This window comes from Halichoerus grypus, chromosome 3 (assembly GCF_964656455.1).
Source record: "Halichoerus grypus chromosome 3, mHalGry1.hap1.1, whole genome shotgun sequence".
In the NCBI taxonomy this organism is placed as follows: Eukaryota; Metazoa; Chordata; class Mammalia; order Carnivora; family Phocidae; genus Halichoerus; species Halichoerus grypus.
In genome coordinates, this window is record NC_135714.1 from 131,489,936 (window position 1) to 131,504,629 (window position 14,694).

The window sequence follows — 14,694 nt, forward strand, 5'->3', positions numbered from 1 at the left end:
AAGGCTGGCTGTCTCTTAGGAGAAGAGAGAGTACTTGGTAGGTTGACGCCAACCTCTCAATGTTTTCTGCATAAGGTCGGGATATGTTTTAATCCCATTTCCTACCCGCCCCCCAAGAGATATATTATGGTCTTGGGCCAGTGGGGTTGAGGACTAAGTCTTTGTTAATCAGCTCTGGATGGGACCATTGAGGCTTCCTGTGGCCTCAGTTGGAGAACACTGGTGTCTATAAAAATCCTGATTGTTGCCATAAGCTGTCTGTAGGTCCTCATTTTCTTTCACTATTATTATCCCTAGGGTTTAGCCCAAGACGAGATGAGGCGTGCCAAGGAATTTAAAAGGCCAAAATACAGGGGGTAAAAAAATCCTCTCTCTGGAAATAATAAAATTTAGTACACCTTAAAAATTTTTTTCTCTACCCTAGTTCACATTTGGGGCTTTTAAAATTTCAATTCCAGGGGCACCTGGGTGGCTCAGTCGATTAAGCATCTGTCTTTGGCTCAGGTCATGACCCGGGGCTCCTGGGATCGAGCCCCACCTTGAGCTCCCTGCTCAGCAGGGAGTTTGCTTCTCCCTCTCCCTCTGCTGCTCCCCCTTCAAACCTCCGCTATGCTCGCTCTCTCGCAAATAAATAAATAAATAAATAAATAAATAAAATCTTTTTAAAAATTTCATTTCTAGTCTATATGTTTGTCTACCCATCCACTCATCCCATCCACTGTCATCCATCTATTTGCCTGCGTACCTATCCATCCATCCATCCATCATCTATTTATAGGTCTATCATCCATCTATCTAATCCTGCCATATATTTACCTATCTCTTGCAACATCCCATTACATTTCCACTAAAGTGCTTATAGTGGAATATATGGAATATGAAGAGTAGAATGTATCTTTTTTGGCATTCAAGTTCCTAGCCAGAGTAGTAACATGGGCCCAGGGGAGAAAAGAGACTAGGAAGTCGTTTTGAAATAAATGGCTAGGGAAAACAAATATTTCTGCTAAAACTGTAATGAAGAAAATGAAAATACAGATTGAAGAATGCATTACCAGGAACATTTAAGATAATACTTCAAACTTTTTTTTAAAAAAAGGATACGGGTTACTGATCATCCTCTTCAAATCAACCTTCTCTTTGCAGTAAGGGCAAGTCTGCTTTTTACCAACTATACACCAACCTCGGATGCAGAATTCGTGAAAGCTTAGGCATCTTGTTAGGGAATTTTCTAGATATTAAATGGCAAGGTCTGCTTCATGATGGCATAATGGAAATGACCCCATCTGCGGGGAGGAAGTCGAGGGTGAGAGTGGCTGTCAGTCGTGACCTGATTGTGTACATCACTATCTAAGGAAGATTCTGCAGGACGATGGAACCCCCAAGGACTGGGAGCTTGCAGTCAGAGCTGCCATAGCTTTAGGACCCTGAGGAGTCCATACAGCTCCTTGGCTTTACTTGTTCTTCTTGCTTCACTTGATCCTCCCAAGATTTAAAGTAGATAAAGAATATGAAAGTGCTTTTTTACAGTAATATTTTATGTAAATGTATCATGGCATTTCTCTGCCTCGCTGACTGTGCTCTTCTTAGGCATTCACCATAGCACTTCCCTGTTCTACTTTCTGTGCATTATTCCTTACCTACTATGTAATCAGACTTGTCCTAGGCACTTAGACAAGCTTCAGTTATTTGTAGTCATAAACCGCAAACTTAATGCATATTTCTGTTAGCTTCATAAGTCCTACCTCAAGTTTTTTTTTTTTATTACTGATAAGGAGTCACTTACTTTTAATAGACTATAAACCTAATAAAATTCTGAAACTCTAGGCATTTATAGATTCATTTGTATATCTCGCCTTGTCTGCAGAGTTTGACCCTTTGCCCCTAAAGTTGAGAGCGCATCCCATGTTTTCCCACAGCAGCAGGGGAATGCTCCTATTAGAGCTCATATCACATTGTATCATGACATTCCATGAGCATACACGTCTCTTCTGGACCACCGGCTACCTGTGGGATGACGTCTCATTCTTTTCTGTCCTCAGCACCTTAAGCAGTGCCTAAAGGCCTATTTATTAAATAAATATTTGAATGAATCACTCAAAACCAATTACTTTTGCAAATATATTTTCTCGGGTTCCACAACATTGTAGATTTGAGCAAAGTGATTAACAGTAATGAGATCCATCCTATTGATCCATCCTACTAGTTTATTTATTTCTACAGTTCTTGATCCCAGTGTGGCTTTCTGGATCCAGATCACACGATTTTTCTGACTAGCCTGCTGTCACCCATGTGAACAGCAATGATGTGGAAATTTCCTCCCTAACAAATGGAGGACTGTGAAGTGTAGACAAGTCAAGGCCATGTATATAGGTCCTCAATATAGATCTTTCTGCAACTAAGAGTTTCCACTGTTTTATGTTCTTGGAATTGGGTCATTTTTGCAATAGGCTTGAATTAACATAAAGCGGTGTATTATAGCAAAGATTTTATTTTTATTTTTATTTTTTTAAAGATTTTATTTATTTATTTGAGAGAGAGAGAGAGAGAATGAGAGAGATAGCATGGGGGGGGGAGGGTCAGAGGGAGAAGCAGACTCCCCGCCAAGCAGGGAGCCTGATGTGGGACTCGATCCTGGGACTCCAGGATCATGACCTGAGCCAAAGGCAGTCGCTTAACCAACTGAGCCACCCAGGCGCCCCTATAGCAAAGATTTTAAACCCAAAGCCCTTACAGCCCTTTATTCAAAAGGCTGGAGTACAGCCCCATCTTCTAGATAGGTATAGAGGTCAGGGGTCATGGAGACAGCATTGAAATGTCCACCTCCTCTTTAATATTCTCTGTCTCATCTTCAAAATCTCGATGCTGAAAAGTCTCCAAGGTGGCAGAATTGCTGCAGAGCAATATTCAGATTCCTTCCCCTGCCCCACCTTGTTAATATAAGTCATGTTTTCCCACTCCTTGCTCATATGACTCATGCTAAAGTGGGCCATTAATAATCCTCCCTGCAAAGCAAATTTAAGGGTGACTACATTTTAGATTACATATGCACACATGTACAACAATTCCTAAGCACTTTTAAAGGTGGAGAGAGAAATTATTTCCACTTGCAAATGGCAGAAAGGGCTCTGGTCCAACATTTGAAAAGTAAATCACGTTTAAAACTAGGGCCAGATTTGGAAAATTTCTTCCAAAGAAGGATAGTTTTTTGGGAAAGGTATCACACTGAAAAGCCACCATAGAATTCCATGTGGAATACCTTTGTGTTTCTTATCTTAAAATAGTAAGGCTTAAATGTTGGAGTGAGGGGTCCTATTACATTTCAGATGCATTTAGTCCATTTTTTACCTCTCAGGATTGAATAAATGCAATCTGTCCAAATTAAACCAAATCATAGGCACTGCACGTCTAGAGTATTACTGAGTTAGGTGGGCTTCAGAGGCGAAAGACAGGTGGCTTAACCACCTCATAATGCCAGAACTTTGAACTGAGTGTAGAGCAACATTATCAAATTGATATTGACTATAAAATAAAGATAAATGACACCTTCTTTCCCCTGTATTTACAAAAGAATTAAAATACTGATTGTCCGCCAACCCAAACATGACTTTGGTCTCCAGAGTTATATGCTGGGGCAGCATGGGCTGCTTGGCTTAGGGCTCATGATCCCAGTATCTTTCCACATACTGAGGTCTTCCTCCACAGTTACTGGAATTCCCAAAGAATGCTAGTTTCCAGGCCCAGGCTTGTCTGGTTCCTAACACCTAAAGATCCATCAGCCATTTGGGGCAGAACTCACAGGCAGAGGAGTCAAATGGTCCAAGAACTGGGCGCTCAAGGCTTGGTCCCTCCTTCTGTAATCAGAGGTATCCTGCTGCCTATGGCCTTGTCCTCTTTCCAAGACGAAAGCTGATACTTGGCTGCCCCCACTACCAGTGTGGACACAAGCAGTTCCCGGGATTATTTCCAGGCACAGTCTGCTGTGTTCAGTCCTGTGAGATTCAGACCCAGGCTCCACCTGGAGAGTCCTGAGTTCCTCCCTGCACCCGAAACTCCACCTTTTCTCACCCCCAAACCCTTCTCTCCCTGGTCCTTCTTGGCTATCTGTTCACTTACGACTTTGCTAACTTTCCCAGCCAGAGTCTTGGGCACACGCTGCAGCTTTTCTAGTCCGTATGGCAGTAAGATTCAGTTTTAAAAAGGCAATTACTAGCAGAAGAGCAGCAGTTCATTTTTCAGCAGGGATTATCAGAAAGTCTCAACAAGAGAGATGGTGGAGGCTCAAGGCCTGGGGTTTGGGGGATGGGAGCTAGCTCAGCAAGGCAGAGGAGATGCTGAGAGGTGGAGGAGGAGAAGGAGGAGGGGGAAGGGGTGAGTTACCAACTCCCGTGACCAACACAGAGTATATGAAATTGCCTCCCATCACGGCTTGATGAAGCCCGTATGGCTTCCTGTGAAAAGGATACACATGATTGCATGCGAGCCGGTAGGTGTTCTCAGTGAGCCCTTCTTCATCGAGCTCCACGATGATCTGCCCACAGACGGCACAGACCTTTTCTGACAAGCTCCTCGTGGGCATCCCACTGATGCTAGAGAACTGCTGGGGAAACACACAGAGCACTGTTGGAAAAGAAGGCACATGCCATTCCTTCTCGGAACACAGGGAAGCCACTGAGTCTGTACTGCTTCTTCCTCGGTTTAGAACTTGAAACACTCTTCCCCATAGGAATGCTTCAGTAGGGTCAGGGTCTCCAGGCAAGAACCCACTGAACCCCACATGGACCCAAAGCACATGGCTAACTATGACCTCCAATTCAACCTCCCCAATGAGGAATCCTTCAAGGGGAAAAGTCTTTTATCCAGGGCTGTAGTTCAGAGCTTTTTAAGGAAGCTTTTTAAGCTTACCTATAGCCTGACCCTTTCTCTTATTCTAGAGACTAGTGCACAGGTCTGGAGTAAGCTGAGGCATCGCTATATTTTTTAATTCCCATGTGATGAGAAGGAGCACACAGACTAACCCCATTGGGTGCAATGCTTTTAGAATTCTAACTTGGGATACCTGCATCTTTCTAGTACTGAGGATGAAGAATGATTCCAATATTGGCAGCACATTAGAGTCCCTAAGAAGCTTGTTTTTTAAGATTATTTATTTATTGGGCGCCTGGGTGGCTCAGTCGGTTAAGCGGCTGCCTTCGGCTCAGGTCATGATCCCAGTATCCTGGGATCGAGTCCCACGTCGGGCTCCCTGCTCAGCATGGAGTCTGCTTCTCCCTCTGCCCCTCACCCCGCTCGTGCTCACTCGCTCTCACTTTCTCTCTCTCTCAAATAAATAAAATCTTTAAAAAAAAAAAAAAGATTATTTATTTATTTGAGAGAAGGAGAGCACAAACAGGAAGAGTAGAGGGAGAGGGAGAAGCAGAGTCCCTGCCGAGCAGGGAGCCCGACGTGGGGCTGGATCCCAGGACCCGGAGACCATGACCTGAGCCAAAGGCAGACGCTTAACCCACTGAGCCACCCAGGCGGCCCTAGAATCCCTAAGAAGCTTTTTTTTAAAAAATAAATATTCATTGAATAATTGTTTTAGACTTAAAAGATATGAAGATAGTGCAAGCCCCCATATACCATATACCCCATGTGCCCTATTATGAACATCTTACATTAGTATGGTAACTTCGTCACAATCAGTGAACCAACAATGACACTTACTATGAAATAAAGTACATACTTTATACATACTTTATTCAGATTACTTAGGTTTTTTTTTTTTTTTTTAAGTCTAATGTCCTTATTCTGTTCCAGAATCTCATCTAGGATACCACTTAGGCTCCTCTTGGCTATGGTGGCTTCTCAGACTTTGCTTTTTTTCAATGACTTTGACAGTTTGGGGGAGTATCCTGTGGAATGTCCCTCAATTGGAATTTAGCTGGTGTCTTTCTCTTGATGACACTGAGGTTATGGGTTTTAGGGAGGAAGATAACAGAGGTGACATTCTTATCACACCATAGCGAAGGTACATGCTATCAATATGACTTACCACTGTTGCTATTAGCCTTGATCACCAGGCTTGTGGCAGTGTCTGTCAGGTTTCTCCACTATAATAGAGCTACTTTTTCTTTCTTTCTTTCTTTTTTTTTTAAGATTTATTTCTTTATTTGAGAGAGAGAGAGAGAGTGCACACACAAAGACGGAGAGGGGGAGGGAGAAGCAGAATCCCCGCTGAGCAGGGAGCCCGACACAGGGCTCGATCGACAGGGGGCTCAATCCTAGGACCCTGGGATCATGACCTGAGCCGAAGGCAGACGCTCAACAGACTGAGCCACCCAGGTGCCCCAAAGCTACTCTTTCTTTTATTCCTTCCTATTCTGTACTCTTTGGAAGGAAATCACCATGAGCAGCCCATTCATAAGGAGAGGGGCGTTATGCTCTCACTGTCAGTGAGGTTTCTCCAGAGAAAAGGACCTGATAGCGTGTGTGTGTGTGTGTGTGTGTGTGTGTGTGTGTATCTAGACTAGTGTTTGGGTGTTTGGTCAAACAATTGAACACCTTAGCCTACCCAGTTGACACAAAAACCTTAAGCATACAGCCATCTTAAGGTTGGAGTACCTACATAAGTTACGTGGAATTCTTCTGCATAGGAGATTTGTCTGTTCTCCTCCAGTCATTCATGCATTCCTTCGTTCATATCAATATGGACTCATGATAATTTATTTTAGACGTGGGGTTATAAGCCAATGCTGCTGCAGCTTCTACTGCTATTACTACTACTGTTTTGTTGCACATATCGTTCCAGCTTTGGCCATTGGCAGCTTTTTCAGTTGGCTTCTGTATCTTTTTGAATAACCCTCATCATTGTGGTATTTTTTTTTGTCTGGTTGGTTTTTCAAGCACTTCCTTAACTTCTGGCAATACAAGATACTCCAGGCGCATTTGTATGTTCCTTGCCAAGACCTAGAATCAACCGTTTCTCCAAGGAGCCCTGGTTCCTTTTATTGTAGAATGGTATTAGAAAAGATCCGGGCACAAGGTGTGCTCCTTGCCACAGGGGTTACGTATTTTTTAAGGAGTGTGGCTTCTGGCTTTTGCTGGGGGAAGTAGGAGTGGAAATGTTCCCTCCTGTGCTCACCATAAACATTATAAAAAAGGCAGTTGTCCCATAGATGATGCATGGCAGAGGAATTCCAAAAAGTAGCTTGTTCCAGCATTTCACCACAGAAGTGGATTCCAGGCTACAGGAAAAGAGCAAGATAGAGCCTACATAAATGGAGAAGGGCGGATGGGATGGGGATGAAGTTAGAGTCATGTCTACTTAGTCTTGCCCCATAAATGGAGAGAGAGAAGAACAGTCCTGAATTATACTCTTCCCTTGCCACTCGCACTAGCTTTTCCATTTCATATCTGCTGTGTACCAAGAGACCAGTAGAGGGCAGAGACATGGAATTCTTGACACCACTGGGTCATCCCTGGAGCCCCTGTGAGTTTGAGAGATGCGCATGTGTCAGGCGTAGATGAATGCTTCTAATATCTGAATCTGGAATCCATCTAACCAGAAAGTATGTCTATTTGGAGTTTACTCTTAAGAGAGGTTTTTAAAAAGCTATTAGGGGTATTTTTAAAATTTTATACAGTCAGGATACATTTGGCACAGTTTTTGTATCTTCTACTTCTAATGCTGTATAATGATAACTGATCTTTATGAGGAGTAACCCTGAGGCACTGATGGAGTCCAGAGTACTTTATGTGCATCAAATATGACTTTCTGTGTTAGGCAGATAGAAAGGTTTTTATTATTATTAAATTTTTCCTAATCCTTTCCTTTGTTTTTTTTAGAGAGATGGGGGCGGGGCAGAGGGAGAGGGAGAGAGAGAATCTGAAGCAGGCTCCATGGCCAGCACGGAGTCCAACGTGGGACCCGATCTCACAATCCTGAGATCACGACCTGAGCTGAAATCAAGAGTTGGACGCTTAACCGACTGAGCCACCCAGGCACCCCTACTAATCCTTTCAATGTTGGCAATTGGAGTATGCTAGATATGGTTGCTTCCAAATAATTATTTTATTTAAAAAGAGGCCTTTGGGGGTGCCTGGCTGGCCTAGTCGGTAGAGCATGTGACTCTTGACCTCAGGGTTGTGAGTTTGAGCCCCATGGTGGTGTAGAGATGACTTAAACATAAATAAATAAATAAAAAGATGAGATGCCTTATTTCCCAACCACTTTATATAAATAAGGAGTATATTTTTAAAGCAATTAGCAAAGATAATTTTTGATGCAAGGAGAATCAGGGAGCAGCTGGCCTGGGAGAACCAAAAAAGATCGATGTATTTCTGAAAACGGATGCAAACGTGTAAGATGAGACCATTTCTCTGTGTGCTGTAGTGGTTTCAGAGAATGAAAGCAACACTCACCCCTATCGTAGAGGCCATGTAATCCGAACAGATTTCTGCAAAGTCTCTCCCCATTACACCATAGTAGAGGCCGTAGAACAAGGATACGATGCCAAAATCCATGGAATCTCTAGCCTTGATTCTATTGAAAACAACAGTGTAAGGTAAAATAAGAACGTGGCATTTGTGGGGCTCGGGAAGGGCTGCAGCTTAGAGGACATTTCCTGCCAGGATATCTAACAGAAATTTGATTACTTGATTTAAAAAAATTTTTTTTTAAAGTATTTTAAATTCTCTAAATTCCCCTCAGATTTTACTACTCAGTGACAAGTGGACAAAGTAATTCTTGAGAGGGTCTTCTAACTAGCAGTTCTCAAGCTGGGCTGTGCAAAGAAAGGCCTGGGCAGCTTATAAAACTGTGCCCCCTGAACCCCAGACTAATGACATCAGACTCTCTTGGGGGTGAAGTCTGGGCAGCAATATTTTTGGAACCTCTCCAGAGCCAGGTGATTCCAGTGGGCAGCTAACCTTAAGAACCTCCTTAATAGAGCAGTGGTTCTCAGCCTTCAATATAGATTAGAATCACCTGGGGGAGATTTAAGACTGTTGAACTGTAAGTGGCCTGGGGTGGGGTCTGCAGAGCATTGCTTTTTAGAAGTTCCTCAGGTTGGGAATCCCTGCTATCAAACTTAGATTTTACAGAAGGCTTTCAAAAGTTTACTTCCCTAACAAATGCTGGAGGTAGATAGGATTATCCCCACTTTGCATTTGAAAACGTGGAGATTTAGAAGAAATGATTTGCTTAACATGACAATTGGTACTAGGGCTCAAGCTCCAATTTTGAGGCCCTTGGCTACTGTGCCGTAGTTGCTGTGTATTAATCAGGAAAAAAATTTTGCAAGTTGGATCATATTTCAAATATAATAGGATTCTCTATGATAACCCCCACCCCAATTTTTAAAAAGATTTTATTTATTTATTAGAGAAAGAGAGCACAAGCAGGGGAGGGGCAGAGGGAGAGGGAGAAGCAGGCTCCCTGCTGAGCAGGGAGCCTGGGATCATGACCTGCACTAAGGCAGACGCTTAATCCACTGAGCCACCCAGGCGCCCCATCCCCACCCCATTTTTAAGGGAAATATTTCTTTAAGAAGTGAACAATCAGGGGCGCCTGGGTGGCTCAGTCGTTAAACGTCTGCCTCTGGCTCAGGTCATGATCCCAGGGTCCTGGGATCGAGCCCCGCATCGGGCTCCCTGCTCAGCGGGGAATCTGCTTCTCCATCTCCCACTCCCCCTGCTTGTGCTCTCTCCCTCTCTGTGTCAAAAAAAAAAAAACAAAAACAAAAAAACAATCAGCCCCTAACGTAATTAGCTCCTAATTTAATGAATCTTAATCATTGTACATATGGTTTGTTATATCTGTCAACAGTTTCAAATATTAGCTCTGCACCTGGGTAGGATCTGATTGAGTCAGGCAGCAAGTGAGAAGTGGAGGGGCGCTGGGTAGTCTGTCTCTGGAAACCTTTTCTGGTTGTTCTGTGCTCTGTTAGTTTGAGGAGGAAACGGTACAGGCAGAGAGCTTTGTAGACTTCGAGGTACAGATCTTCTGGTGATGTGAATTGGGAATTCCAACACAAATGATGGCTTTATTCTCTCAAGATTTGCCTGAGTATATTTGAGAATTGGGGCAATGGGGAGGAATGAAGATTATCTTCTCTCCATGTTCAGGGGAGGATGTATTATAATCTAACTGATAAAAAGTATAGTGACAGATTTGTGGTTCCACAGAAAAGAATCTTAAAACAGTGATAGTCAATAACACTAAGGAGTGAAAAAATAGTTCCTTCCCAGCCTGAAGGGTTAAGTTCTTGGTGTGCCTCATTGTAGGAGAAGTCATGGCTAAGGATCTTACAATCTTATGGAAAATAGTCTTGGGACAACTATAGGCTCAGTGATTTCATAAAATCCTTATGAATATTTTTACAGTCACTAAAACAAAGTTATATAGATGGTATGCTGAAAAAGGAAATCAGTGTCTTTCTGTACACAAAATTATATAGAAATCATAGATCTGTACAATTACTTTCTATCCCTTTCCTGCTAGAAAATGGTGGGAGCTCCTGCTCTGAAAGTGACATGAAATGCTTATAAAATCAGTGATGTTGCCATAGGAAGAGTCCTTCCCCTCAGGGCTGACACTCCATCCAATTTCCTTCCCTATTTTATGAGTTAAGGGTCATCAATCTCTGCCTTTCAATTTCTGTTAAGGTCCCAGAGACTTAGAGGAAATTCGATGTGAGAGATATTCTGGGGAATTTTTTATTTGAGCTGTTTCCCACAGCTGTGTGGTAGGTCGTAAATTCCCTTTCCAGACCACAGGTTGATTACACGGCCATGGCTCTGCCCATGAGAACCTTCATCCACAGCACATCTCAGCAACCATCCTTCTGGTGGGAGCTCTGTTCTGAGTTACGATTATCCTGATTTCCTTGACTGCTCCCAAGGCTTTCTTGCTGTTATCTCCTTACCTCTCACTCAAGTTCTAAGCACTTAGTTTTGTCCTTTTCTGACTGTCCTCAGGAAAAGGGATTTCATGGGTACCAGAAACAAAATTCTAGAGCAGTGCTGTCCATGGCAATACAGAAATATAGATTAAAAATTTCCTAGGGGCGCCTGGGTGGCTCAGTTGGTTAAGCATCTGCCTTCGGCTCGGGTCATGATCCCAGGGTCCTGGGATTGAGCCCCGCATCGGGCTCCCTGCTTGGGTAGCCTGCTTCTCCCTCGCCCTCTGCCTACCGCTCTGCCTACTTGTGCTCTCTTTCTCTGTCAAATAAATAAATAAAATAAAAAAGTCTCCTAGTAGCCACATTAAAAAGAAACAGGAAATAATTTCACCAATACACCCCACTGTAGTTCAACATGTAGTCAATATAAAAATTATTTTTTCATACTTTGAAATCTAGTGTGTATTTTATAGTTGCAAAACACTTTATTTCATATTCCAGGTGCTCAATAGTCACATTATCTATCATATATTGCACTGGACAGCATAGTTCTAGAGGTTTTAAGAAAGAAGATATATACAAGGAAATGACACTTCGGAATTTTATGGAGGGGAAATTTGTAGTTCAGTAAGAATTACTCTACCACAAATGTAAGCCTAATTTTAATGGCGATCTTTAAAATTTGCCTATCAGATAGTACAGATTTTCTTTAAAGCTTATAAATTGTGAAAATTTTTTATTCTCTAGGGTTTCCTCTTATACTTTTCTGGTTGTTTCCACCAATGACATTTACTCTACCAATGATATCTACTATAAACAATGTGGGCATGGAACATCATAGGGCCAAATACTTCCAGATACAGAGAATGCGGCCAGGCAAATGTGGCACAGTGCTTGGAGATATGAAGGTCTTAATTGGAGATACTTACCTGAAAAATAAATTGAATCCACACATTGTAAACATGATAGCCAAATAACCCACAACACCAAATGCATAGCTGAGTTTGTAGATTAGAAGAAACCATTTGTAGACCAATCTGTGGAGTGTAAAATGGGGAGAAATACAGAACATGATATATTATAAAGTATTTTATCTTCCTCAAACATTTTTGTAAGTCAGTTTTTAATTTCTAGAATTCTATTTTTCATGTAATATACACAAGTAGTTTATATCAGCTAAACTCAATAATAATCTACAGTTTTAATACATCAACAAACTAAATAGTATGCACACGCATATACAAATTCATTGTAACTTATCTATGTTCCTCACGTAAGAGTGATCTTCAGGGATGGTTTCTCTATCTGGGATCCTGCCTCCCCATCTCTTTTTTGGCCCTAGGGTTAGCTTAGAGTGGCTTTGGCAGGAGTAGCTTGGAGGTAAGCAAAAGATGAGCAGAGAAGTCAGGAGGAGGGGACCTCCTCCCCCAGGAGTTTCTCCCCCCTCCTGCTCCTGCTGCCCCTCCACCCCGCAGCCCCAGGGCAGATGTCATTAGTAGTGAGCTCAGCCTCATCCTAAGTCCTCTCCACTCACAGAGCTCCTCCCCTAGCCCTGGGATGGAATCACGAGTGAGCCTCCTGCTATGTGGATCGGTCTTCTGTGTATCCCAGCATGTACCATGACCACTGTTAATGCCTTTCCTTCTTCCCATGGGGTTGAAATGGAGAAGTGGGAGATTGGGGATAGCGGGGAAGGGTATAGATGATCTAGAATGGAGCCCCGTACCCTGTTTGTTTCCCTTATCCCTGTCAGTAAAAGCCCTTAGAAAAACTACAGAAGGGCCCGCGTGGCTGCTTCATGCCTGGGAGGATGTGGGAAGAGGTGGGGAGCCCAGACCCACTGGGCATGTGTCACAGAGCAAGGTTCTGCCCACTGGAACTAGAAGAGGTGGTAGAAGGAGAAGGAGCAGCTGGGTGCTGTCCTTGGCGCCCAGAGAAAAGAAGGGGGTGGCTGGACTGTTACTCCCAAGCAGGAGGCCCTGTTTGTCTCTCAGCTCTTTCCCTCTGGTTCTCAGAAGCCCCTGTTCCTGCCTTTCACAGCGCTCTTCACTCAGAATCGCACTCCAGAGACTTTACCACACCGTCTCACCTCCCACCTCTGGAGCCCTGCCTCCAACTCTCTCACCTCTGCCAGCTTCCTCCCTGTTGGAGCCATTGCTCCAAATGCTTACGTTCTATGATATTACTGATGCAATGTTTTTCGAGGTTATTTTAAAAGATGCCCTGCTTCACCGAATTCCAGTCCGAAGGGACCTTCTGAAACATGATGCTTTACATGGGAGTTGGTGGGCTGGCTTGAGACAGGAGTTGTCATTCACATCATTTCTATGGGTGAAAGGTTTCCCCACTTCAGGCAAGTGGCTAGCAGGGCCATGTGGGCCACGCCCCCTCCTCTCCTCCTGCAGGTGTAATCCCGCCCCGCGGGAGGGGTCCACCCAGGGGAGTTCCGTGGAGCCGGAAACTCGGAAACTCGCAGACACTGCACAAGGTGGGTCAAGTCGCTCTTAGCCCTTTGTCATCTCTAAAAGGGGCCAGAGAGGGTTCTGTGTTTCTGCCACAGTGACTCCTTGGGCTGCCGATCCTTTTGATTTGCCAGGGCCTAGCAGTCTGGATCACTGCTTAGTGCAGCCTGGTGGAGGAGGAAGTTTATGTTGCTAAAAGGGTGACAGTGCGGAGAGCCGCCAGCTCTGAGAGGGCCTCCCCCTCCGCCCCCACAGCATCCGCCAGCACCAGAGTGGGGGTCCTAGAACTCCACGCGTACTCCAACTCAACGTACCCTCTCTGCACCTTGAGGGGCCCCTCTCAAGGTTGTGCCAGCACCTCAGGCGTTCCTGACTTTTTAAACTGCCGGGTTTCTCTGTGCCAAGCGATTTGTTGACGTCGTGAAGGCACAGCATGATGTTGGGAGCAGGGGTTCTGCATTCTGGTAGTCTTTTTTTTTTAAAGATTTTATTTATTTATTTGACAGAGAGATAGAGAGAGAACACAAGTAGGCAGAGAAGTAGGCAGAGGGAGAGGGAGAAGCAGGCTCCCCGCAGAGCAGGGAGCCCGATGCGGGACTCGATCCCAGGACCCTGGGATCATGACCTGAGCCGAAGGCAGCCGCTTAACCGACTGAGCCACCCAGGCGCCCCATGCATTCTGGTAGTCTTTGGTATGATTCTGGACTCCCCCTCCCCGTGACTGCCTGTGGGACACTGGCCACTTCTTCCTACGATTGCCCCATTTATAAGGTGCGGATGACGACACTAGCTCCTAGGGTAGTTCCGAAGGTTGTGTTCATGTGCAAAAGCCTCGGCACAGTCAATGCTCAGTATGTCATGTAATTATTACAGATGTGTTAGATTTTCCAAATCCCCGCCACCCCCAGATCTTCCTGCTTATTGGGGGCACACGTTTCTAGAACACTAGAGCCCAGAACCCCCTTGCTACTTAGATTACAACTGGAAGGCAGAGAAACCAGATTAGTGCTTCAGCCTCCACAAAGGACAGCTTGGCCTGCAATTGATGTGGGCAAGCCAGGCTCTTTGTGGCCGGTTTGTGGCCTGTTTTTGAGCATGAACCCTATGCGGTAGAGAGGAACCTCACTTCCCCTTCTCTGTTATTCTGACCCACAGGGAGGGCTTGATATACTCTGGGGGAGGAACAGCTGGGTTTTAAACCGCCCCGGTGCAGGGGACCCCTCCCCTTGGGTTTGCCTTTGCACCAGGCTGATTTGCTCTGACCAGTTTTCCTAGCCTGTAATGAAATCCTGTTTCCAAATGGAAAATACCTAAGAAGTGACTTACCTATAATATGATGATTAAACAAAGAT

General features: G+C 44.2%; 2 protein-coding genes across 17 annotated transcripts in view; one reads left to right on the forward strand and one right to left on the reverse strand.

The window, feature by feature from the left end:
• The window catches only part of RNF175 (ring finger protein 175), an 86,790-nt gene that overhangs the window by 40,390 nt on the left and 31,706 nt on the right, over positions 1–14,694 (reverse strand). For 5 of the 12 annotated variants that reach the window (XM_078069334.1, XM_078069335.1, XM_078069333.1 and 2 more), the window contains exons 5-8: positions 11,810–11,917; positions 8,401–8,524; positions 4,464–4,597; positions 1,102–1,203 (exon numbers count right to left, since the gene is read on the reverse strand). In XM_078069334.1, coding sequence (XP_077925460.1) covers positions 1,102–1,203; positions 4,464–4,597; positions 8,401–8,524; positions 11,810–11,917 — 468 coding nt within the window. Of the gene's footprint in view, positions 1–1,101; positions 1,204–4,463; positions 4,598–6,153; positions 7,224–8,400; positions 8,525–11,809; positions 11,918–14,694 lie in introns of those variants that run through there. The other 7 variants (XM_078069331.1, XM_036078630.2, XM_078069336.1 and 4 more) reach the window with 7 other exon arrangements.
• The window catches only part of LOC118527051 (toll-like receptor 2), an 89,901-nt gene that overhangs the window by 18,681 nt on the left and 56,526 nt on the right, over positions 1–14,694 (forward strand). The window lies entirely within an intron of this gene.